This window comes from Podarcis gaigeae, assembly GCF_964106915.1.
Source record: "Podarcis gaigeae genome assembly, chromosome: 5".
Classification (NCBI taxonomy): domain Eukaryota; kingdom Metazoa; phylum Chordata; class Lepidosauria; order Squamata; family Lacertidae; genus Podarcis; species Podarcis gaigeae.
The window spans coordinates 18,257,514-18,282,430 of NC_139681.1; the positions used below are offsets into that span (position 1 = coordinate 18,257,514).

The 24,917-nt window shown below is 41.1% G+C and overlaps 1 protein-coding gene across 1 annotated transcript in view; it reads left to right on the forward strand.

Annotated features, from left to right (window-relative positions):
* LRMDA (leucine rich melanocyte differentiation associated) overlaps positions 1–24,917 on the forward strand; it is a 741,312-nt gene that overhangs the window by 610,198 nt on the left and 106,197 nt on the right. The window contains 1 exon segment of the mRNA XM_083738575.1: positions 9,318–9,402. Coding sequence (XP_083594701.1) covers positions 9,318–9,402 — 85 coding nt within the window.

Sequence of the window (24,917 nt, forward strand, 5' to 3'; positions counted from 1 at the left end):
TTTTGAATACAAATGCATAAATAATAAACAACATTACTTATATCATAACATAATTTCGTCACTTCTTTGGACTCCCTCACGTCTCCCGCTCCCACTTACATCGTTAAAAAAAATTTTCCAAGCAAATTACCATCTTGTTTACAATCTTATATCCGCTCATTTAAATAAAATCTAGCAGTTCTCCAAAAGATTTATATTTTCCTTAATCTCACTTATCGTCAAATTCAGATCTAATTCAGTGGTGGACAATTATTTGTGATCTAGCATCCTTCTTAACATTCAGCCAAATTACAATATTTTTGTAAATAAATCTTAAATTTCTTCCAGTCCTCTTCAACCCTCTCTTCTCCCAGGTCTTGGATTCTGCCAGTCATCTCGGCCAGTTGCATATAGTCCATCAGCTGCATCTGCCACTCTTCCAGTGTGGGTAGATCTTGAGTTTTCCAACTCTTAGCGATGAGTATCCTTGCTGCCGTTGTTGCATACATAAAAAATGTTTGATCCTTCTTTAGCACCTTCTGGCCGACAATACCCAGAAGGAAGGCCTCTGGTTTCTTAGTGAAGGTATACTTAAATACCTTTTTCAACTCATTATATATCATTTCCCAGAAGGCCTTCACTTTAGGGCAGGTCCACCAGAGGTGAAAGAATGTTCCTTCATTTTCTTTACATTTCCAACATTTATTATCAGACAAATGGTATATTTTGGCAAGTTTAACTGGGGTCATGTACCATCTATATATCATTTTCATTACATTTTCCTTCAGAGCATTACATGCAGTGAAGTTCAGCCCAGTGGTCCACAACCTTTCCCAGTCCTCAAACATAATGTTATGCCCAATGTCCTGAGCCCACTTTATCATAGCCGATTTAACCATTTCATCTTGTGTATTCCATTTTAACAGCAGGTTATACATTCTTGATAATACCTTAGTCTTTGGTTCTAACAGTTCTGTTTCCAACTTCGATTTCTCCACCTGGAACCCTAACTTTTTATCATTTTTAAAGACTTCTTTAATCTGAGCGTAATGTAACCAGTCTCGCACTTTATCCTTCATTTTCTCCAAACTCTGCAATTTCCAATTGTCTCTATCTTTTTCTAATATTTCCCAATATTTTGGCCATTTGGCCTCCATATTGGGTCTTTTTCGGGCCTTAGCTTACAGAGGTGAAAGCCACCTCGGAGTTTTGTTTTCCAATAAGTCTTTGTATTTTGTCCAGACATTAAATACTGCTTTCCTGACAATATGGTTCTTAAAGGCCTTATTGATCTTAACCTTATCATACCATAAGTATGCATGCCAACCAAAAGCATTGTTAAAACCTTCCAGGTCCAGTACATCAGTGTCTTCGAGAAGTAGCCAGTCTTTTAGCCAGCAGAAAGCTGCGGCTTCATAGTACAGCTTTAAGTCTGGCAGGGCAAAGCCCCCTCTTTCTTTCGCATCAGTTAGTATCTTAAACTTAATTCTGGGCTTTTTGCCCTGCCAGACAAATTTAGATATGTCTCTCTGCCACTTCCGGAAGCACTCCGTCTTGTCCACAATCTGCAATGTTTGAAACAAAAACAACATCACTATATTAATTTTACACTGAAAGAGAGACAGTTACTTTCTGGGCTGCAAAAAATATAATTTCAATCTCAATTAAGTTCAAGTTGAAAAGCTTCAAATATCTGATATAGTTTGGCAGTTTCGTACTGAAGCCTTCCTTTGAAATCTTTTAGTTGAAGTCTTTTTGCTGACCTGTGGTTTTCTGGTCAACAATAGAGTATCATAGGAACTCAAATATCCTCCAACAAGTACCTTGGTTTAAGAACAGCGTAGTTTATGAACAACTTGGATTAAGAACGCTGCAAACCCGGAAGTAGGTGTTTTGGTTTGTGAACTTTGCCTTAGAAGCAGAACATGATCCGCTTCCTGCTGAGTGTAAATTGAGTCCCCCGCTGCTATGGGAAAGCACGCCTTGGTTTAAGAATGCTTTGGTTTAAGAACAGACTTCCGGAACTGATTAAGTTTGTAAACCAAGATACCATTGTATATTAAAGTTGCCATTGTTGATGTTGGATTTGTGTCCATTTATTCTTTTGCATAGACAGTAACCTGTTTGTGCTATGTAAACAGCAGAAGAGCATTGTTAGTACAGTATATATGATGTTGGAGGATGTTCAGATGAATGAACCCCTGATGGTGGTATGAATGCCTGATATAGAAATGAATGAATGAATGAATGAATGAACACCATTGAAAAATAGCGTGTTTCAGGTGATGTACAAGTTTTATTTGTAGCTACGTCATTGATAGTTCATTCTCACTTGGAACTTTTCTTTTGATGCTGAAGTTATTGTGTGACAGCCACCAAAGTGTGTTTATGGCCCAGTATAAAAGTCAGTATAAAAGTCAAGTACTGAGGAGATTAGTCTTTTTTCTTGAGGGAGAAACCTAGCCTGCCGCTTGCCATCCTCTTTGTGCCCCTCCTGTGTAAATAGTTTTCCAACCCTGGGCAATAGGGCTTCCCTTTTGGGAAATGATGAGAATGCATACTGTATTTATCAAATATCATAAAAAAACTCCAGTTAATAGCAACTGAAAAATCCAACAGTCATACACATTCATAGTTTGCAAATGTGACCTATGAAAATGTGAATAGCTATTTTGTGACTATTGTCAACATTTGCATTAGTTGTGGATGGCATGGGTCTTGTGCCCGCCATTATTATCTGGTTTGCAAATTCATCAATGAGCCCGAAAAGATTGGATATCCTTGCACTGGTAAACATCTATCCACCTTCACTTTACAGATGGGATGGAGAAATGACATGGAATGGATGTGCAGTCCTGGGATGATGTAAAGTGTGCATTTATATCATAAGCAAAAGATCAAGTCATTATTTTTATTATATTTCAAGAGGTGACGGCTAGAGTCTTTCTATTTTTCATTAAAAATAGTGGGGGGGGGGGGACTACATGATGCTGAAACCAGACAGTAGAATTTCCAATTGGGGGCCCTCACATAAGCTATCCACATTAAGAATGAGTAAATACGACATAAGCACACAGCCTGCAACATGCACCTTTGAATGTATTGTGAAACTATTGTCTTGTAGGGTACTTGTTTACCTGAATTGCAAGACTTTGGCTTCTAGACAAATGTTTATCCTAGAATCCGTCTGTAACTACTACATCTCTTTTCTAAATAGGCCAGCAATCTTGACTGTCTCACGCTCTTGGGTTTAAGCTGCTATCAGCAATGTTTATTTTGTTCGTCACGTTTGTATTCTTGCAGCCACCCAGAGAGAGAGAGAGAGAGAGAGAGAGAGAGAGAGAGAGAGAGAGAGAGAGATCAGAGCCGGTGTATAGATTAATTGTCTTCTAACAACCATATGAGCCAAACTCAGCTGATCAATGGTGAAAGGGCACCAGGTGTCAAGGTCAAGCTGAGGGTGGGGTGTCCAAAACTCAGAATTCCTGGAGGTCAGGTGTTAGAGCTAGAAGCCTAGAGTACAGCAAACAGGAAGTACTGCCTATTGCCTGGTGAAGACAGAAGACCTATACTGTGCTGGCCAAGACAGATGCTTCATACTGCCTGGCAATCATGGGGTCTGAACTTATACATTTTTGTGCTTGAAAGGGATTCTGAAGCCTAAGTGAATACACAGCTTGTGCCATCTGTCTCGGCACCCCTGTATTCCTGGTTCAAGAAGCAGAGCCACTAGGTAGGTAGCAGTATGAATCAAAGTGTTCCCAGTCGGACACTGTCCATTGCACCGCACTGGCTCCTTTTAATTAACTGTATGTCATGGTTAATATATTCAGTGTTGGAAATGAGGGTTGTGTGTGTGTGTGTGTGTGTGTGTGCATGTGCATGCAATTAACGATTTTCAGTGTCCTTTTTGTAAGTGCTCATTGCACGCTCTGAATCCTTTTCGGAGAGGATGTTGACTTACTGCTGTTCTTCCTGTGTTGTAAAATTTTGTCAGGTGCAATATATTAGTGACTATTATGGTTATTGATGTGTGTGCATGTGTGAAGAATTTATAGCATGCGATAGAAATGAGCACAATTTCTCACATATCCTGGATAAATATTTAAAGAGTCAGAGGTAGGGGAACACCGCCTTCAACAGGCATAACCGCTAGCTGCGGCACATGGAAGGATACCAACTGTTAACAAGTCTCCTTGGAATACAGCAACGTTGCATCCTATAAAGCAAGACAAACGGTTTGACAGAATCCTACTTTTCATAAGCAATTGCCATTGCTGAAGTGAAAATAAAACGATCACAACGTTTTTAAAGGACTTTTCCGTTTCAGGTATTGCAGCGTTGTTGAAAAAGCAGCAGTTTGAGAGTCTTATTTATTCAAGGCTAGCATTTAATTTGCTCATTACATCAAGGCTAGGACTACCCACTAGGACTGCCACTGAAACCAATGGCTCCAGGCCGCCTCTTCCTATTTCCTCCTCCATTGAGGTTGGGTAAAGCAAGAATGTTGAGTTTCAGTGGGATGACACAAGTTGTAAAACTTTGCCTTATTTAACATTATGGGTAGAGAAGGTAAGGTAGCAGCTGCTTGTAGCAGTGTTTGCATATCTGCCTTAACAGTTAATTCCAGCCCTGCTTTGCATATCGCTCCTGCAGAAATCTAAAGGCTGCTTAAGTGTGTATGCACTTAGGCACACTGGATGTCTAAAGGCCTCAACATTACACGTGCTACCTTAATGCTGTTACTACTTCTCATGGCATTTTCAGCAGATTCTATCCAGCCCCCCCCCCAAAAAAAAGTGAAATGGGAAATAATTTCAGTAGTGCCAGTGTTTCGAGAGCCAGTGTGGTGTAGTGGTTAAGAGCGGTCTTCTCGTAATCTGGGGAACCGGGTTCGCGTCTCCGCTCCTCCACATGCAGCTGCTGGGTGACCTGGGTGGCCAGTCACACTTCTTTGAAGTCTCTCAGCCCCACTCACCTCACAGAGTGTTTGTTGTGGGGGAGGAAGGGAAAGGAGAATGTTAGCCACTTTGAGACTCCTTAAAGGGAGTGAAAGGTGGGATATCAAATCCAAACTCTTCTTCTAGTAGAAAGTTTTTTAGGGGTGTTCCACACAACACCACTCCAGGGTGGTGTTTCCCAGTTCAGGATGGCTGTAGCTTGGAGCTATAGATTCACCAAGAAGCAGCTCAGACTGAGTGTTAGATGAAGTGTGTTAGATTTATATATCTAACAAATAATAAAAATGGATAAGCTGGATAATTCACCCTCTCCTGGCTGCCGGTCAGAGTGGAGTAGAAGAGCTGAAAAATAATCACCTTTACTTTTTACTTTATCTGCCACAAGTAGACTCAGGCTCCCTAAAACTCCTGTCTGGCTTCTTGTCACCTTCTCCAGCTGTTGGAGAGATGGGTGGGGGTCTGAGAGCCAACCAGAAATCCAGGCTGCTTGTATCCAGAAATCCAGGCTGCCTGGGGCAGGATGCATAGGTTCAGTGGCTCTTCATGGTCACTGATAGCATGGATATCTACTGGTGGACCTCAAATTCTGGGTTTGGGCAGGGCCAAACCCTGGCCCCCTGTTTTGTTCCTAAGCCTGTATGCATGTACATTGAATGTTGCAGACAGTGATTATGTGACAAGTGGCGCAAGGTGGCTCGCGAGGTGGCATAAGAGTTAGTTGCATCTGGGTGGACCTAGGAGTTTCTTATTGCTATTCAGTATTCTTTAAAAAGAGACAATACAACTTCTTGTCTAACTTTCTGACTGATGTTTCTTCTAAGGCTTCCATGGCAGGTTTTTCCCCCTCCTTGCCTAGACATAGTTTCTTTTAGGGGTGGTCAAAGTGGTCAATTTCAGATCACTTGGTTCTTCCAAGCTTTTCATCATGCCAGAGCATGACAAGCCAGTTCTATCATCACCCTGTACTACAGCTTGGAAGTTGTGATCTTCAAGCTGAGAAAGGGGCCCTCTCCATTGCCCATTGTATAGATAAAAAGCTGCACCAAGATCTCGGATCATGAACACGCCCACATCTATGCGCTGCATTTAGGGTGGGCCCCTTGATGCCCAGTTTCCTGGTGCAGTCCTGATTCCTCCTTTGCAAGTCGACCAACCTCCAAGGCTTGGTAGGACGAATCAGACCTAGGAGACAGAGCTTCCCCACTGCTGCACTAGCTCAGAGGTGGGGAACCTAAGGATGAGAGGGCAAGTGCTGTCTTCCAGACTTCTCTGTTTTGCCCCTGAGACTTTCTATGTCATGCCCATTCCCAGAGACCACACTCTTAAGTGCTTTCATCTGGCTGTAATGTGTATTTGTGATAGAGCTCTTGCTTGCCTGAAAGAAGGATGGAGATGTTTTTTTCCATCCATGTTTGTATCTGGCCCTCCCACCACAGTATGTGGCTCCTAGAAGGATACTCATGAGTTAATGTGGCTCTCAGGCTGGAAAATGTTCCCCACCCCTGCTTCAGGACATGGATCAGACTGTTCAATTGATCCCTCCTTTCCATTACTTACTGGAGGTGGCACGAGAATAGCAGCAAAGGATATGAAGCTAATCAATAGTATGTTTTCTGGGTGTCTTAAGTACATTTGGTAAATTAATTCAGTTTGTCTGGAATAAATATGGAATGGTGGTTGGCAGGGACAGTAGCTAACACATTCAGACTGGAAATAATTTGCCAGTTTTCTCTTAGGCAGGAGAAATATCTTCATTTTTGTTTCTCTTTCTTTTTTGTATCTGTCAGCAAGATCCATTCAAGGTCATTTTTTGCAATGTAACTGAAACTTCAGATATGACTGTCAGAACTATCTGTAGACATGAGCTGTCGCACATCAATCCTTTCAGTATCAAAATATTGTGGCAAATATTAAAGAATCATAATTCTTTACAATTCACTTTTGGAAAATTGGTAAGGGCATGGTGTCATTCAGTAGTTAAAAATGAGAAACAATTGATGCTCTTTTTTCCTTTTTTTTTCTTTTACACAGACATTATTCGCATTATGTGAATTTTTCAGCCAGTCACCACTTGTGCAAAATAGTCCTGATGTAGAATTAACTAGCATTTGTAACAGAACACTTAGTGTAGAGGTAATGAGACTCTTGTACCCTTGACAGGGAATTATGCACAGAAGAGCACAAAAAGACCTATCTGAAACCCTTCTGTTCTTCCTTTTCTTAACATGGAAAATAAAGCTAAATTGTCCCTTCACACCAGTATCCTTTTTGGAAGTTCTTGAATTTTGATCTGTCAGTGGTATTTGCTGAAAAGGCAGAGTTTCCTTCCAGTAATTTTAAGAAAAGCTATCATCAAACTGTCAACAGCCTAAATTGAGATTAAAAGTACCGAAGAGAAATCTTTGCTATTATCAGGGTTTCAACTAAGAGCCCTTGTGCAGACAGAAAATATCTGAAAGGTCTAAAATGGAGCCGCGTCATCTTTTTTTATCCATTGGAGAAACTGGGGGGTGGGGTGGGGGTTTGTAGGTCATTCTTTAAATAAGTGACAAAAGCTTAAACATACTACCTAGATTTGCAGACAAAGTCAAAATATAGTGTAGTGTATGCACCTGTGCTTTGCATACCATTTCAGAGTCACTGAAAACATCAGACTTGTCTGCTGGAGCTGTCCAAAGCCGGAATGGGCTGAATGTCTTATATTCACCTTGGTTGCTAAAGGTGAAGATAAGCACATGTTTCAACTGTCTCTCCCTTTTGGCTAGGGCCAGTCCATACTGTACTACTAAATGCTTCTTATACTTAATACTTTGGGAAGATATTGCAGATTCCTTTAGAAAATATTCCAGTGTGCACACGTGTGTGCACCCTGTTATATTTCATGCCTCCGATGCTGCAAATGTGATTGGTGTAATTCACATGCCTGTCTGGGAAGAGTGTGGGAATGGAAGACAGTCTTGTCTCTTCTGCTATGTGTACTGTTACACTGTATGTAGGGAACAGGGAAAGAGCCATGTTGGTTGTGACAGTTAGCATGTGCAGTTCTTCCTGTGTAGGTTTAGACTTTCGCCTACAGAACAAAAACAAAAAAAAAGTGTGTCTTCTTTAGATCAAAATGCATGCTTTCACACTTTAAGTTGAGATGGGTTTAATGATCAGTAGGTGTAATTATCCTTCTGTGAGTAGTTACCTGGATTTAGTTGCTCTGAACTCAGCTTGTAACTCCTGTCGGAATGTACTGCTACAGCAGTTGGCCTAATATGCTACAAAAGTTGGCCTAATATTAAAACATGTTTTAAAGTAATATATGTTAGAATAATACAGATTTGCAAATAAGACCTGTCTCTTGCTTTTGAAAAAAGCAAAGCTACTTCTTCCTAGAATGCCTAGTCGTAAATATAGTAAGGCCTAAAATTCCTCAGCCTCCAGTAGGAAATAATTAAATGTGTGCTTGGTTGTTTCGAAATTAATTTAGACCTGTTATTACAAGGTTTATAGGTTTATTTGATATTCCAGTTGTTATGGGACAGTTAAGTATGTTCCATAACAGAGTTTGAGATTTATTGTTTAAAAACTAATACTCGCCTCTTATAGTTTATTTTACTTAATATATTCCGTGTAGTTTGGATTTTGAGAGTAGTTAATCTTGCTTACAAGGCAGGATGGCCACATCCAGTGGTCAAAGCTGCAGCTGGTAGAGGTGGAGCTCTCTCCATAGGTAGCTTGTGAAGGTATGTGGAAGCTGGTTGTGCTGATACCCTCTGGGCAGCATACCGTAATGCTCTTCAAATCAAGCCTGCTTCAGACCCCATTTCCTGGAGCTGACTTGCAGATTGTCAGAGTGCCATTTTAGTGTTCAGGTGGGATGGTGGGTGATATAAAGACTTCAGTACTCCTGGGGCACAGTGGCGTAGCGTGGGGGTGCAGGGGGGGCCGGCCGCATCGGGCGCAACATCTGGGGGGTAGGGTTAGGGGGCGCAAATCCACAGGTTAGTGTGTGCAAATTACTTGCCTTGCCCTGGGTGCTGACAACCCACGCTACGCCACTGCTGGGGCAAGTTTCAAAGCATGGTTTAACAGCTTGCTTCTGCTTGGGGGGGGGGGGGAGCATACCATCACATCAACCCCTGCCTGCAGCCTGAAGTGGTACAGTCAAGACATGAAAACAATTAAAACCTAAAAAGTGAACAAGAGTTGGCTCACCATGTCAGTCACTTGAAAGTTACGTTTTCCCAAATCCAATCAAAGTTCTGGGTACATGGCAAAACTAATTTTATCTCTAATATTGTACTTTGCATTGTGTGTACATGTGTGAGTGTATCCTCTTAATGAAATATACATACTAGCAGCAATTATATTTATCTTTCTTCCCCCCAGGCAACAACTGATGCTGCCTCCATTTCTCCTCAGATGAGCTATACACCTCTGCCAACTGGATCAAGGGACCTCACCAACCACAGAGGTAAGAAAGAAAAGAACCACAATACACACATGGACACACACACACACAAAGGGACTATTGTCATTCACGACTGTGAGGTGAAAAACTTCACTGTAAGGCCATTAGACTTTACTACCTCTCTGTAGGCACCTTGGGGACAATGCACCAAACTTTTGAGATATTGAGAAGAGCAATGTATTTGGCAAAATTAGTTTTTAACAGATTCCAACAAGCCTTACAGGTACTCTACTGGGAGATAATCTATTAAATAACATTTGCTTCAGTTGCAACAACAATTATGTTACATATTGCTAAATTGACAACTGAATTCTCCCCTTATATTTTTTTAAAAAAATCTGTAAATGATAAAAATACTAAAATATGTTTATTTTCCAATTAACAGTTCAAGTTGTGATTTACTGTTACTTTAGTACACATTTACTTGGCATTTGCTTCTTCTTACCATTCTGTTTACCATTAAAGGGTAGGAATCTTATCTATCTATCTATCTATCTATCTATCTATCTATCATCTATCTATCTCACAGGTCATTGAAAACTAAAAATGCTGTATTCATAGAAAAAGGAAAGAAATGAACAGTTGCAGTAAAGGAAGTATTTTGAATGGCCCGGGCAGAAGGGTGGGGGCAGGCAAAACTTTGTTCCATGCTATTCCAGCCTAGGTCAGGCCTGATATCATCAAGTGTTGACAGTGAGGTCAGCTGGAAATCCAATGAATCCAGTACTGACTTAGTCACTCTGTAAAATGTCTTGCTGATTTCCATGGGATGCTCTTTTGGCGGGTAGAAAGGGAAGATTTCCACCTCAGGAGTGAGGCCACGAGAGTGGCGTAGGGCTGCATGAAGGAATACTTTTGCCCTATTTACCCCCACCCTTCACTCCAGCATGGTGGGTTGTGGTTTTGGATTGCAGCCTTAGTTGTTCATTATGCAGGTTTCCAATCTTGTCTCCTTTCTCGGTGGTAGTCCTGTAAAGTAAGTGACTAAATATACCAGACAAAGAACTGTAGTCATGCTTTGTGATAGCAATATGGAACCTGTGGCCCTCCATATGTTGTTTGGCTGCTATAAATTGTTGCAACCTGAGTAGGGTCTGATGCATCTGTAAGGGCTACAAGAGAGAACATGGAGCCAGTGATGTGAAGTTGCTTCTGGCAACTGATTCAAGAAACTCCATAGCAACAGAGTCAGTGAATAGGGGTAGAACTACAGCAACTGCGGAATACTACAGAGCCAGCCATGGCTGTCTATTTCATTGCACTTTAGCTACTACGATATGGGCAAACATATCGGCATTTACCACTTGGTAAGTTGGTCATCTGTATTCATCCATGGTTTATTTTTCAAAGTGTTACTTATTCATGGTGTTGCAATCAAAACTGCCAGGTGGGCAACTATTATTCACCAAGTATCAGAGGGCAAACTAAGTCAGTGGCTTGCCTTAGGCCTCTCGGTGAGTTAATGGCAGGTTGAAATCGTGAGCTTCATTGTCTTAGACGCTATGCTACATGTAGCTCTTTATTTTGATAAGAGAAACATCCTTAACTTGATTAGATGAATTTCAGACTGCCGTTTTATCAATTACTGAAAACTGAGCACACATTAGTAAGGAAAGCTGAGGCTCTGAGGAGAGTTTACACCATTTGAGGAAGCGCATAAAGATTTTGAAGGCCTTTTGAGGGAGATACTATTAATAAATAAGAAACTACTTAGTTGTGCATTAGTTTAGCTTCGGGAAAGATGGATGATAGATACAAGTAGTTTTAAAAAATAAATCTACTTCTGCAGAAAGCATAATACAATAGATTCCTCGAAGGAAGAATTTGAGTCGTGTATCGACAAGGTAGCCTTACCAAATAGAGACTTGTGTTGTGGGGCGGGGCTATGCAGTGCACTATTTTTATTTATACAGCATATAAATGGAGCCAATACCAAATCAGCATGTTCTCATTTTGTAACCCCTGTTAGAACCCTCCTATGAAGGGTTAAAGATACATTTTTTAATAAATGTTCAAACCAGTGAGTATTTTTCTCTGTATTTCAAGCTGAATTGCATAGCCATGTGGGCAGGGAGAAGGAGGCAATTCAGTCAAAGTTTCAAGTCCCTGAGATTTCAGTGGGAAGTTGCTAAGCAGGTCTGAGATGAAGTTAAAAATATTTAAGTTTGGCCAGATTTCACCCTGTGTGAAAGGGAGAGGGAAAATTATCCAAGGGTCAGGTAAAACTGGCTCTTAGCAAGATACCATTGGCTCATTTTGACAGTTAATGTGTATATATCCTCAAGGAAATAGTAATTAAGGGATGTTTTCCAGAAATCCAGGTGTTGTGAATTGAGTTTGGAACATCCTGCTGGAAGACTGTATGTGAGCCATCAACTTTTTCTTTAGAATGCAAAGAAGTTCTCTGAGCTCACAAAACCTAATTGGAGTCAAGAGTGTACCAAGAAAAGAATGAAACACATAAACATGCCATTTTGGAATCTCACTCCTAAGGTTTTTCTATTCCCTGAATGGTCTCAGTCTCACATAAAAGATTGAATCAGCTATTGCATATGTAAATATTGGCAGCTTTTCGGGAATTCTTTGCAGCCTGAAGCTAAGGGAGAGAATGACCACTGCCTTTGTTCATCTCCAGAGGGGCTTGTTTACAAGACTGAATCTCTTGTGAGCAACTTAAGGCAGCTGTAAATTAGCTCTGCTTGGGGCTCAAAAAGAGGAAAAACAGAACCAACTCATCTGTGTTTGGCTACATTTTCACAATTTCCACTTCATTTTTTCCTTCGTTTAGAACAAAGGAAAAAATATGACAGAAGCTATGCTTTTCCTACTCAGCTTAGTTTGCAATCTTTGTCGTAGATCCAAAAAACCACCAACTAGTTGCATGTGCCCAAGCAGTTTAAATGTTTGGCTCCTGACCACAGGCCCTCTCCCCATGCCAAATGAAATCCCATTTTTAAAAAAACTAAGGGGACCTTTGCAAGCAATTTGGTGAACTGTCCCCAACCCATTTCTGAATGGAACTGGTTAAAACTAATTATTTTCACCTGATTATTATAATTCAGGTCCTCATTCCAAATTTGTTTCTATTAAACTCCCTACTGCAAATGGATTTCAGTGATATCACTAGGAGCATGATAACACCAAGAGGCTTTCTTGCTGCTACTCCTCCCTCCTTTCCTTAAGTTAATTTACCAGAGTGAAGGTGGTGACAGGGAGAACTCTCAAGAACTGCATGCCTCAGGACTAAATTTCAGATGCTGCTGGAGGCAGGTAGGCAGTCATGGCTCTGCTATGCACAGTGCTTGTAAGGTATTCCTCTCCACTGGGAACCTCAATTGTTCATGTACAAAAGTGGGAGCATTTGGAAGCCTTTTCAAACATACAGGTGTTGGGGGCATGCCAGAAGGGCTTGCTGACACTGGGAATTGACTAGCCATGTATCCCCGCTCCCCTTCAGCATATTCTATGTATAAATGCTGAAAAGAACTAATGTTTCTGACCATTTAAAGATGCCTATTGCTTTCTTTTTGACAATAAAGTCAGACTACTGCATAGTGATCTTGGGGACACGGGTGGCGCTGTGGTCTAAACCACTGAGCCTCTTGGACCTAGAATAGCCGGACAAACGCCGGCTCACTCAGCCTGGAGAGAGATGAGCACCGTACCCCCAGAGTCACCTTTGACTGGACTTAACTTAAAAGATCCAAACTGGTGAATCTTTTGAAATGTCCATTTTTCCCCCTACCAAGTTTCAGGTTTTTGCAGGGGTTTAAGTGCATATGTTGTGCACAAAAGAATGGGAAGAATTTGTTGCATTTGAACATGGAGAAATTTCAGTGTTCAAGCTCTGATATTTATCAGCAATTCTGTTACAGTAATTCTGCTGTAAGAAGAAATAGTGAAATGCCATTTTTCTTTAAATGTACAGGCAGAAGGTTAATTGCTGAAGTAACCAGCGACCTTGTTAAAACTTGTAAAGGTTCCATGTACATTAGCCTCCTATACCTCATCTTCAACTACCGTATCTATTGCTTTATCACAGGGATACCCTGCAGGAGAAAGAAAATAAAGTGCTTCTTGATCAAGAATGATTAGTGTTTCTTGATCAAGCAAAGTAAACTGTATGGAATCTTAGTTAAAATAGACATTGGCTTAAAAGGATGAATTGTTTCTCCTTTGTTTGCTTGTTCCTGTTTCTTACTGCTGCAAACAATTGAAAGTCTTCAGCAATATTTAGTCTTCATGAATTTTGTCGTGCGTCACTAGTCCTAGAGTTGTTCCCTAGTCTGTCAAAAACATGTAGATGGGCTCTTCCACTAGATACTATGTACTTAGACGGACTTTCAAAAAGCTTTTGATAAAGCCCCTCACTTAGCTGTTATGAGATAAAGAGTGTGTGTCCTGATAAACTGGTTAAAGGACAGACAGTGGTTAGAAGGACAATGACTATTCACAATGCAGGGCAGTAAGAAGTGGATGGCAAAAAATAAATGCCATCGAACCTGTTCCCAGTTGGATCTGTTCCTAATTGAGGAGTAAGAAGTGAGTCCACATTTGCAGGTGATAAAAGCGCACAACAACACAAAAGGATCTCTCTAAACTGGGGAAATGAGCAATAAAAAGGCAAATGAGATTTAGTGTAAATAAATGACACAACCGTAACTTCCCCTGTACATGAACAGGGTCAAGAAATGATAGGAGGATGTGTTTGCTCTGTGATATGCAGCAAACTGAGTTGATCCATGCCTCCTGGTTCATTGTGTGGAACAGAACATGGTTTTGTAGGATTTTTCTGTCACAGGTATAAATTAAAGTTTTCAAAACCTTTGAAGTTTAAAAGCAGTCCCCCATCCTCAACAAGTAGCAGAAGTTCCAAGCTTTCCAAATGCAGCCACAAGTGGAATGATGATGTGCCATCTTTGCAGGGACTTGTATGGGAAAAGGTGACTAATGGGATACCCATCTTGTTTCAAAGAAACTTTTGATAGCACAGGGGGGCAGGGGGGCAGAAGTCCCCATCACTGCTAAAATGGGGGGGGGGGTGTATGGATGGACTAGACTCAAAGAATGTGCATTGGGTACAATATACCTCTTCCACACTGCAAAACTGTATTCCTTTTTAAAAAAAATGTTGGCATAAAAAAGAGATAAGTTTTTGCTTCCCAAAAGGTAATTATTTGGCTCACGCTATCACTGCAAATCTTTACTGTGGTGATGGTGGTTGATACAGTTGTTAGGTTCCTATCCCAGTTTACAGCCGGAGGCTTCATCTATTTAAACTTGAAATTGATTGCTGGGAATGTCACAGAGTAATTTACATAGCAACTTATCATAATTAGTCAGAGTTTGTAGTTTCCTTAATGTGAGCTGCACTTTATGCTTAGCAATTGATTTTTCTGTATATCTGTGTGAAGCTTCTTAATGTGAACCATCTAAAAAAAAAACCCCTGTGGGTAGTTTTTTTATCATTTAGTTAACCTGAGGAATCATAAAATATGTTTAATCATGGACTATAAATAGGAAGTGCTTGCTTTAACGCATTTAATATGGTGCAATGAGATGAATAAGGGGGAAAATGTAAGTGGTTAAAATATATTGGAGTTCCATTTCAGGCAGAAGTGGTTATGAATATCAAGGTTTTTCGTTTTGTTGGTTTCCATAGTGTATTTGCAACACTTCAGAGAGCATCCATCCATCCCCACGAGCAAGCAAACCCATTTTTGTTGGGAGTAAAGCAATAGAGCTTGCAACAAACTAAACATGTGAGGGTTGATTGACAGGAAGAGTAGCCTGTTCTTATTCCTCAAGGATTCCTTCTCTGTTCAGTAACTACTTGTTAGTAAAGGAGACCGCGTCCTTCCAAGCTTTACTTTTTTCCTACTTCTTCTCCAAGTTCAGAAGCTTTCAGTATGAGTCAGAATGTGCTTGTGTTAACTTCTTGGCTCCACCTTGGCCAATGTAAAACATATACAGTGGTACCTCAGTTTACAAACTTAATCCATTCCGGAAGTCAGTTCTTAAACCAAAACTGTTCTTAAACCGAGGCATGCTTTCCCTAATGAGGCCTCCCACCGCCGGTGCCCTTCCACCGTTCGGATTCTGTTCTTAGACCGAGGTAAAGTTTGCAAACCGGGACACTACTTCTGGTTTTGCTGAGTTCGTAAACCAAATCATTCGTAAACAAGACTGTTCTTAAACTGAGGTACCACTGTACTTAGAATGGCTTGCTTGCCATAAGTTATAAACTTTGCATTTTCTTTATCCATTCAACCAGCAGTCTTACCAGACTATTTCTTCCTGCACATTACTGTTGTATACAATGGTACCCCGGGTTAAGAACTTAATTCGTTCTGGAGGTCCGTTCTTAACCTGAAACTGTTCTTAACCTGAGGTACCACTTTAGCTAATGGGGCCTCCCGCTGCTGCTGCGGCTGCACCGCCACACAATTTCTGTTCTCATCCTGAAGCAAAGTTCTTAACCCAAGGTACTATTTCTGAGTTAGCGGAGTCTGTAACCTGAAGCGTCTATAACCTCAGGTTACCACTGTATTTACCAAACTTCAACATTTTTGTGTGCACTAAAATAATACCTTGCAAAATGGCAGACAAATTGACATAGTTTCCCATTGGATATTCGCTGTGGAATAGAAAGTGAGTTATTTGTTCGCTCACTTTTTATGGGGCATCTACATAATGTCATGATCAAAAACATGCCCATCTCCTCCTCTGTTTTCCCTTATCATCTCCTACTTTTTAAAAGGAGCTTAGATAATCTTGACTTTAAAAAGCTCTGTGGAAAACTGCACAATGTCTCCAGGTGTAGATATCACGTTGAGCTGCTACTCTGGCCAGTACAACTTGTTCTAACTATCTCCTTTTCTATGGTCTGTTTCTCCTGTCTTGCAATCAGATCTTACCACTCTAACCCTTCTTTTGACAAATAGCTCAGGTTGTTCTTCAACAACAAACTGAGACTGAGTCCTGTTTAGTGTCTGAAGCTGCAACCCAATAATTAGCTCTGCCTGCCCCTGCATGCCTTCCCGCTTCTGAGTCCTCAACCTCATTTTCTGAAGGGTTTCCAACATCAGAATCTCCACCCCCTCAATAAAATTTGCTAAGCGTTTTAATTTTGCACAATTACTCTACAGTTCCTCACATTCATAGTGGGGTAGGAGTGAAGTAGAAGTCTCATCCCCAACCCTTGGGACACTTTGTATATGTTAAGGAGTGTCATAGAAGTGATTTGAACTGCTTTCTGCGTCATTTGTTACCAGGGCAGTGAATGTGAATTCTAACCATTTCAGCCACATGTAAAAATGTGCATTCTAATCCAGTGTATGTCCTAATCCAGTCTTGAGATTTCGACAGGCCTTGCCTACTGTATTTCATCTTTCGAAGTGTAAGACAATCTTTGTGTGTTGTTCTTTTTTAATGAAAGCCGAGATCCTTTGGAAACTGAAATTTGCACCCAGTGTCATGTTCTTTGCTCTCACAGAGCATCAGTGCATACATGCAACCCCTCCTGTCATTTCTCTCAGCTTGCATTTCAGAACTCCCCTGCTAAAATAATATTTTTCCTTCCATTGCTACAACTATTTTATCCCTTTGTTTAGAAGTCTCTATGTTGGCTGTGGACCACTTTTTGTTCTCAAGCTTTATAATGCCCAGAGTGGTGGGAATAAAAAGGGGTTCCTTCGTGTCTGTTTCCATGCTTCACAGCTTAATTTATGGCAAAAACACTACCAACCAACCACCTTATATACAATATCAGTCTGAAGCAGTGAGTGGTTGCTTGTCTGCTTGCACCATGGCCTAGTTCTCATAGAGGTTGTTAAACCTGTGCCTGGGCTGTAGCACTTCAGGCTGCTCACATGACTGAGTGTTCTTCCATTTATAGAATACTCTCTGCATACAAATGGTAGGTTTCAGGAAGACGTGTTCTAGCTTAGCCTTCTCTCTGAGATGGTAGTTTTCTATGGGCATGGATTTGCACACACACACCCCCATAATGTGAGCCCCCACCTGTAGTCTGAAATGGCAAAAGTTTGCCCCTTCAGCAATCGTACGCATAAGAAACCAAACATAATTTATTGATTAAACAACAAGGGTTTAACCATTTGCAACAACCACTGAAAACAGCATGACAAAATACAATATAAGCCAATGATAAATCTAGTGCAAACTTTCAGCTTGACAGTCACATGAGCCTCCATGAATTACTTCCTTAGCAAAATTAGGCCACTCCAAACATAACAAAGCATATAAGTATCTGAAAACAAGAATTTTACCTAGAGGCAGAAAAGGGCTAGTTAAAAACTAGGTGACTTAGGAAATCCAGCCAATTCACACCTCCCTCTCTCCTCTTTTCCTGCTGAGTCACCTGGTCGTATATTGCATATCATGTAGTAAGTATGCTTTGCTCAGGATGAATTGTTAGCTTGAACCCATCTTTAACTGAGCTTCCTTTACTTGTACAACAATGGTGTAAGTCGTTTTCTGTGCCTGCATTTTTCTAGGAACCACACAGATGTTACTGAATGTTTAATACATTGCTGTTAGTTTTGATTCTGACCCTTGACTTAATATGGTTCAAAACATACATTTATCTGGGTCACTGAATTCATGTTGCTGTCACTTTCTAAGCTCAACAATTTCTCGTCTGTGCTTCAAAGGAATGTTGGATTTCTATCAGGATACTGTAGGCTGTTAAAACTTTGGCATAGAAATGTACCACTGTCTTGTGTATAATAATGATGGGAGCAGGAAGTCATGTGGAATGAGGGATGGGTGAACGAGCTCAGAATTGTACATAAACTCTCTCAGAGGCTTTGCTGAGAGCTTGGATGAAATGTTTCTTTAGGCACTCGGGAAAGAAAACCAGTTAATAGATTTGAAGTGGGAAAATGCTTTCACTTGGTGAAGTCATCTACCTTCCTGAATTTCAGCCATGAGTCTTGACATTTTGAGAAAAGGAAGAGATGATCCGCATTTGCTTGCCAAGCAACTTAATGGACCTTTCCTGAGACTTACAATTAAGTGTGCAAGATTGTGCATACTGCCACAAAATGAACGCAATGCTAACAAAATATTAGGATTAAGGTGTGAGAGCAATTTGATAAAGTAGTGGGAGATGGCAAGATTTACAGTTATATTTAGTGGTATACAGACGTGTTGCAGGACTAGGTACAGCAGCAGGAAAAAGCAGGAGTTGCAAATTATTATCAAAAATACAAAATGAGAACAAAAAATACAAGAGCAAACCGATACCCCACCTCCCACAACACATTTAAAAGGCCATAGATTGTTTAATCAGCCAAAGGCCTGGTTATAGAGAAACGTTTTTGCCTGGCACCTAAAGATATGTAATGACAGTACCAGGCGAGCCACCCTGGGGTGGGCATTCTATAAACGGGGAGCTACCACAGAAGAGGCCCATTCTCGTATTGCCACTCTCCATTATTGCAGTGGATTGTTATAGGATTGTTATAAGTTTGTGGGGAAGTGCAGGAACTTGACATGTTTTGCTTCTTATCTCACTCAACACAGAAGTGAGACTGGGAAAGCCCCTGAGTTCTTACAGGAATTTCCCCTCTGCTCATGACTCCAGTGTCTTATCTATTATATGGGAAAGAGGTGAACACATGTTACTATCTATGAAAGACACAGGAATGCCAAGGTTCTTGAAGCAGTTTGCTAGAGTTAGTACCTTCTTCTAGGTCTTAATTCATACGACATGTTTAGATTAGTGACTGACTTGCAGGATTTCTTCCATGCTGCAGAAGTGTAGTGGGTAAGGTTTCAAGTTGAGGTGACATGAGTGAGTGCAGTTAGCAAACAAACAAACAAACACCACCCTCTCCTCTTCTGGTGAAATATGTACCTTTTTGGTGACAGTTCCAGGCAGATTATGAAAGGATTTTCACATTCAGAATGAAAGCAAGAAGCATTTCCCTCATTCCTATGTGCTCCTAAAATTGGTGCCACCATGTAGTCACATCTGAAAGGCTGCATGGTGTCATGATGCCATATTGATTATGTGCTCTCTACTTTTCCTGGATCATAATAGCCAGCAAGAACAACACTGTGTTTTGTTGTTGTTGTTGTTGTTGTTGTTGTTTTTAAATGGCACCAAGTGAAACAATGCAGAACATAATAGTTTCAGGTGTATTTTGGAAAACATTTTAGGCCTCTTGAAACCCTTTCTGACGGCCATAGAGGCTCAGGACGCTGTCACTGTTGTGTAGCCCTGCTGATGAAGAAGAGTGGGGGAAGTGTCTAGACCATGAGAAAGGCATATTAAAGCAGAAAGCTGCCTCTAGCATGAGTTCATCACATGAGTTGCAAAGCTAAATAAACAGCATTGGCAAGGAAGGGAAAGGTTGGAAATCAATCTTTTGGTCAAGTCAACAGATGCATTGGAACAAAAAGAGATGCCATGCCTTCCCCAGCAATGTCCCACCTTAATCTTTTTGGTGTTTTCACTTTTGTTGGTTGAAATTGCATTTTTGGAAGCCTCACACTGGATACAGGGCAAAACATGGTGTAAGGAATGTCACTTCAGATGGTAATTTTGCTATTAGTCCACACATGTATAAGAGCCCTTCTGGATCAAGCCAAAGGCCCATTTAGTACATCATTCTGCTTCTCATGGTGGTATACCATTCAAAGCCCCAAAGCAGGAGATGAATTCAACAGCACTCACCCACTCTGATTCCCCCATGACTGGTCTGTCCTGAAGTGAGATGAGTCTCTCCAAGTTTGGGTGATTGCCAGGAAGGACCATAGTTTATGTAGTGAACCATTGCTAAAGTAAAGTAAAGGACCCCTGACAGTTAAGTCCAGTCATGAACAACTTTGGGGTTTCAGTGCTCATCTTGCTTTACTGCTTGAGGGAGCCAACGTTTGTCCGCAGACAGTTTTTCTGGGTCATATAGCCAGCATGACTCAGCAGCTTCTGGCAAAACCAGAGCAGTGCATGGAAACACCATTTACCTTCCCGCCAGAGTGGTACCTATTTATCTACTTGCACTTTGACGTGCTTTCTACCTGCTAGGTTGGCAGGAGCTGGGACCAAGCAACGGGAGCTCACCCTGTCGCGGGGATTCGAACTGCCGATCTTCTGATCGGCAAGCCCTAGGCTCAGTGATTTAGACCACAGCGTTCTCAGTGTGTGTAGAGTGGGGGTGTGGATTGTTCCTTGCCCTTTCAGAATTTTTTGCTGCTGCTCTTGGTTCATATTGTTAATTCTCGGAGAGGCTCTGAAACAGGGGTGAGCAACTCTTAGTGAATAATCATATTTTAGAACCCTTGACCAGTTGTTCCAGGACTACAACTCCCATCATCCCTGGCTGTTACCCATGCTGGCTGGGGCTGATGGAAACTGGGGTACAACAACATCTGCAGGGTTGCTAAAATAAGATTACGAGTTTTTTTTCAATGAATCCAGCGACACTTTTCAACCACAATGGATTCTGTATGTGGTCTGCTTTGTAAATTCGGGGACTGTCCCCGGGAAACGGGGACACATGGTAACCTTATGCTAAAAATGTCTCTTGACTAATAGTGGGGTTGTTCAGTAACACTCAGTTTGAGAATATTTAGGCTAAGCTAGTCTTTCTTTCCAAGAACTGCCGTCATATAAGGGGAGTCTTAAGTAACCACAGCATGCCTCTATACATGGAATTAAACTCTGGTGAGCAATCTGTACCTTTTACTGAAACAATAGCTGCAGTTAGTACACAAAAAAATTAATCATTAAGGCTGATGGGTGTTATATGAGTGTGTAGGGAGACTGTAGCAGGTGTGCACCTCAATAAATTTCAATTGACTGTAAATGTCTGTAGCCAAACAGCTTCATCATCTGGTTTTTCAAAGCTTGTAGACAGGCAATTTTTCATGATTTTACCATTTCAGCCAAATGAACCCTTTAAAATTAAATATACCCCATGATTCCAGATGTTTGTGTATTTGTTCCAATGATGCTATAAAATAACTGCATGATCAAATTGGTGATTTTTGAAAAACAAAAAAGAGGAGGAGAAGTTGGGACTGAAATATTTTTAAAAGCATGGACATTCCCAGGAGTCTGTCTCTGGATGTTTGTTCTAAAGTTGACTCTCTCAGTGGACAGTGGTTCTATACTTAAGTGAAGGAGCATGGATGCATATAAATTTAATCTTTAATGGAAGATTGTGATTATTAATCCACAGGACCAGTTTCCTAGCCTCTTTATTTTTTATTCCTGATTGTCATTTGTGGGCAACTTTTATTCCTAAAATCCAGCTAACATCAAAAGTTGATTTCCACCTAGATTCAGGTTCCATTTCCACACCCACCCAAAGGCTCTGTGTGCGCGTGTACATGTGTGTGAATTAAATAACAAGATTATACAAAATCACACAAAAAATTCACACCTGACTGGCATAATTCCTAGAATCTGAATATCCATCCTCAAAGGTCAAAGACAGCTGTTACAATAAATATTGCTCGTGATTTCTTGACAGCAACTTCTAATGGTGTGGTTGTTTTTTGTTTGTGTGTGGACATGCATGCATGCATGTGTGCACACAGGAATTACATTTGTACCCAGGAATGAAGGGGGATAGCTCATTTTTAGAACATAAAGCTTCTGCTGCAGAAATTTCTAACTTAGGTCAAGTTCAATACCAATCTTCTCCCAGAGGGGTCTACACAACTGATTAAGGAACCTTAACTATTGTTTGGTGTGATGTTTAAATTGACAAACAGCTGGAAATTATGGTTTTAAGTAAAACTATTGTTTTATGTGGTTTTGCAAACCATGATTTGCACTATGCTTTGGTGTCCCGTGTGTATAGTCAAGCCATGATTACAGCTAAGGTTCTGCCTCAAGATATTCTGTAAGACTCTGTACCATAGAGATAGGAATGAATGTATCAAATGGTGTATTGAGATAAAATGAAGAGAGACTATTGTATACTTGGAAGCGTCAATCATCTTTGCATTATAAATTGTGATTAGCACAAACCATGGTTGGGTGTGATTTCTGAATTGAACACAATGAACTTGGCAGAGATACAGGTGTGATATTAACATATGAGAGTGCTGGAGGTGAAATAGTTAAACAGGTTACCCAATCAGAACCTAGGGGGTGGAGTCAGAGTATAAAACCAGCTCTGGGAGGGGCAAAGGGGAGTTTGTTGGGAGTTGGGTGGTTGGTAGGAGTGGGAGTGAATTGGGATAGAGTGTGGGTAAGTTGAGTTAGTGTAGTGAAATAAGCTGAGTCAGGAACAGTTAGAGGCTAGGAAGACAAGTAAATATCTGAGAGGTGGTTTAGTGAGTGAGAGCAGGTAGCAGAAGTTATAGGTCTGGATAGGCACCCCATGATTGTAATTGAGTGACATTTATTACATAGTACATTCTTAGGCTGGATCTAGACACATCAAAGAAGTGTTTCAGTTAAATGCGTTGTAAATTTAAACAGGGAAATCCAGTAGGCAAAAACAGGACTCTACAGTGCCATCTGGTGGCACAATGTTATATCACATCTACAATGCATATAAATCACTTTTTCTTTACCAATCTACCTGAGTCCTTAGAATGCCTATCTTTATGTAATCAAGATGGCACCGTCCACTAACAAGAGATACAGGCAACCCGCCCATTTAGGTGGGTTCAGTATGTACGTGACCGGATATACACATCATGCTGAGCCAGGAAGTGACCCAAAAACATCACAAAAAAGGGCAGGGTGGCATGGAATGGCGAAGCCCTAGGGACTGAGCATGCTCAGTGTGCATGGAATGGCGACAGGCTGTTTGGGAGTGGACTGGAATGGAGTGGCTGGAGGGGTATTCTATGCTGCACATTTTGTTACAGGTAGAGGTAGAGGAAATTTTTATTTAGCCTACGTTTTAAAACAAACCTACCTAATTGGTTGGTCCTAGACTTGTATATGGGTCGACATGTGGCAGAAGTGCAGACTACGCACTTCTCCAAATTTTACGGTGCAGTTTTGGTAAAAAAAGAAAATGGCACCAAATGTGTACATTGTAGAAAAATGCACATTTTATAGGGGATAGCATTTTTAAAATGAGTATTTTGAATGAGGAATGTATGTGAAATGTGTGCAAATTAAATACATTTTCTGTGCATTTTTTTAATCCACAAAAAATGGGTTAGAATGAATATATGACTGAGCACATGTAAAACTAGATGTGGACTAGAGAAAAGCTAATCCATTCACCTCTAGTTGCAGGTCCCACTTTAAATGTAGATTGAATACACTGCATTACAATACTAGTCTGGGCAGCTTGGCAACCCTATTCCTGAGTCTGTGGCCATTTCTTCCAAAAAGACAAAAGAGGTTATTCATTTCATGGGGTGTGTGTGTGTGTGTGTGTGTGTTTCTGTTTCTGTCTTTGGAGAGGGAGAGGTATGTCTGATTTTCCTCTAATAGAGAAGAAGAAGAGTTTTGGATTTGATATCCCGCCCTTCACTCCCTTTAAGGAGTCTCGAAGCGGCTAACATTCTCCTTTCCCTTCCTCCCCCACAACAAACACTCTGTGGGGTGAGTAGGGCTGAGAGACTTCAAAGAATTATGACTGGCCCAAGGTCACCCAGCAGCTGCATGTGGAGGAGCGGAGACACGAACCCGGTTCCCCAGATTACGAGACTACCGCTCTTAACTACTACACCATACTAGAAAGTGAGTGGTTGTGGAGTCTTGCTTACATGTTATGCGATATAAATTGTTGTATTCAGGATCTAATGATGCATTTGCTTATCAAAGTTTCCTCCAAAGCATCTTTCATCTTTTTCTTTTCCCCCATCCTGTGCATTTTGCTGTGTTAGACAGCAGGATTGATTGTGGCCAGTGGTCCTGACAATTCTCCCTTGGTTTCAGTGGCGTAGCGTGGGGGGTGCAGGGGGGGCCAGCCGCACCGGGCGCAACATCTGGGGGTTAGGGTTAGGGGGCACAAATCCACGGGTTAGGGGGTGCAAATTACTTGCCTTGCCCCGGGTGCTGACAACCCACGCTACGCCACTGCTTGGTTTCATGCTTCCTGTAGTAGGTTGGAGTGCTCATATTGTCTGTTTTGAAAGAAACACACACACACACACACACACACACACACACACACACAAAAAGCCAAGAAAGAGACCCTTATTTTCTGCTGGAGAATGATAGTTACTTCCACAAACTGCAGAAGTAGCGGGTGGGGTGGGGGGACTTGATCCCTTCTTGTTACTCTCAAGAAATGTCATCTTATGAAGTTTGAGAGCTGCAGATAGTATTGATTTTGTGTGAAAATAAGCCTCAATTGACGTTGTAATGAAGCACACCTTTCTTGCACAACTGGTGATATTGGTATCTTTTAGAGTGTTTTTAAACTCAGGGGTGGTTCTTAAGTATCTGCCAGGTTTGAGGAATCGCTTGAGACCCTCATTCTCTGCACCCCCACCCCATGGCAGGAGAAACCTGAAAGAAAGGATGGAAAATAACTCATTGACTCTGCACTTTGCTGCCTGCTGAGAGC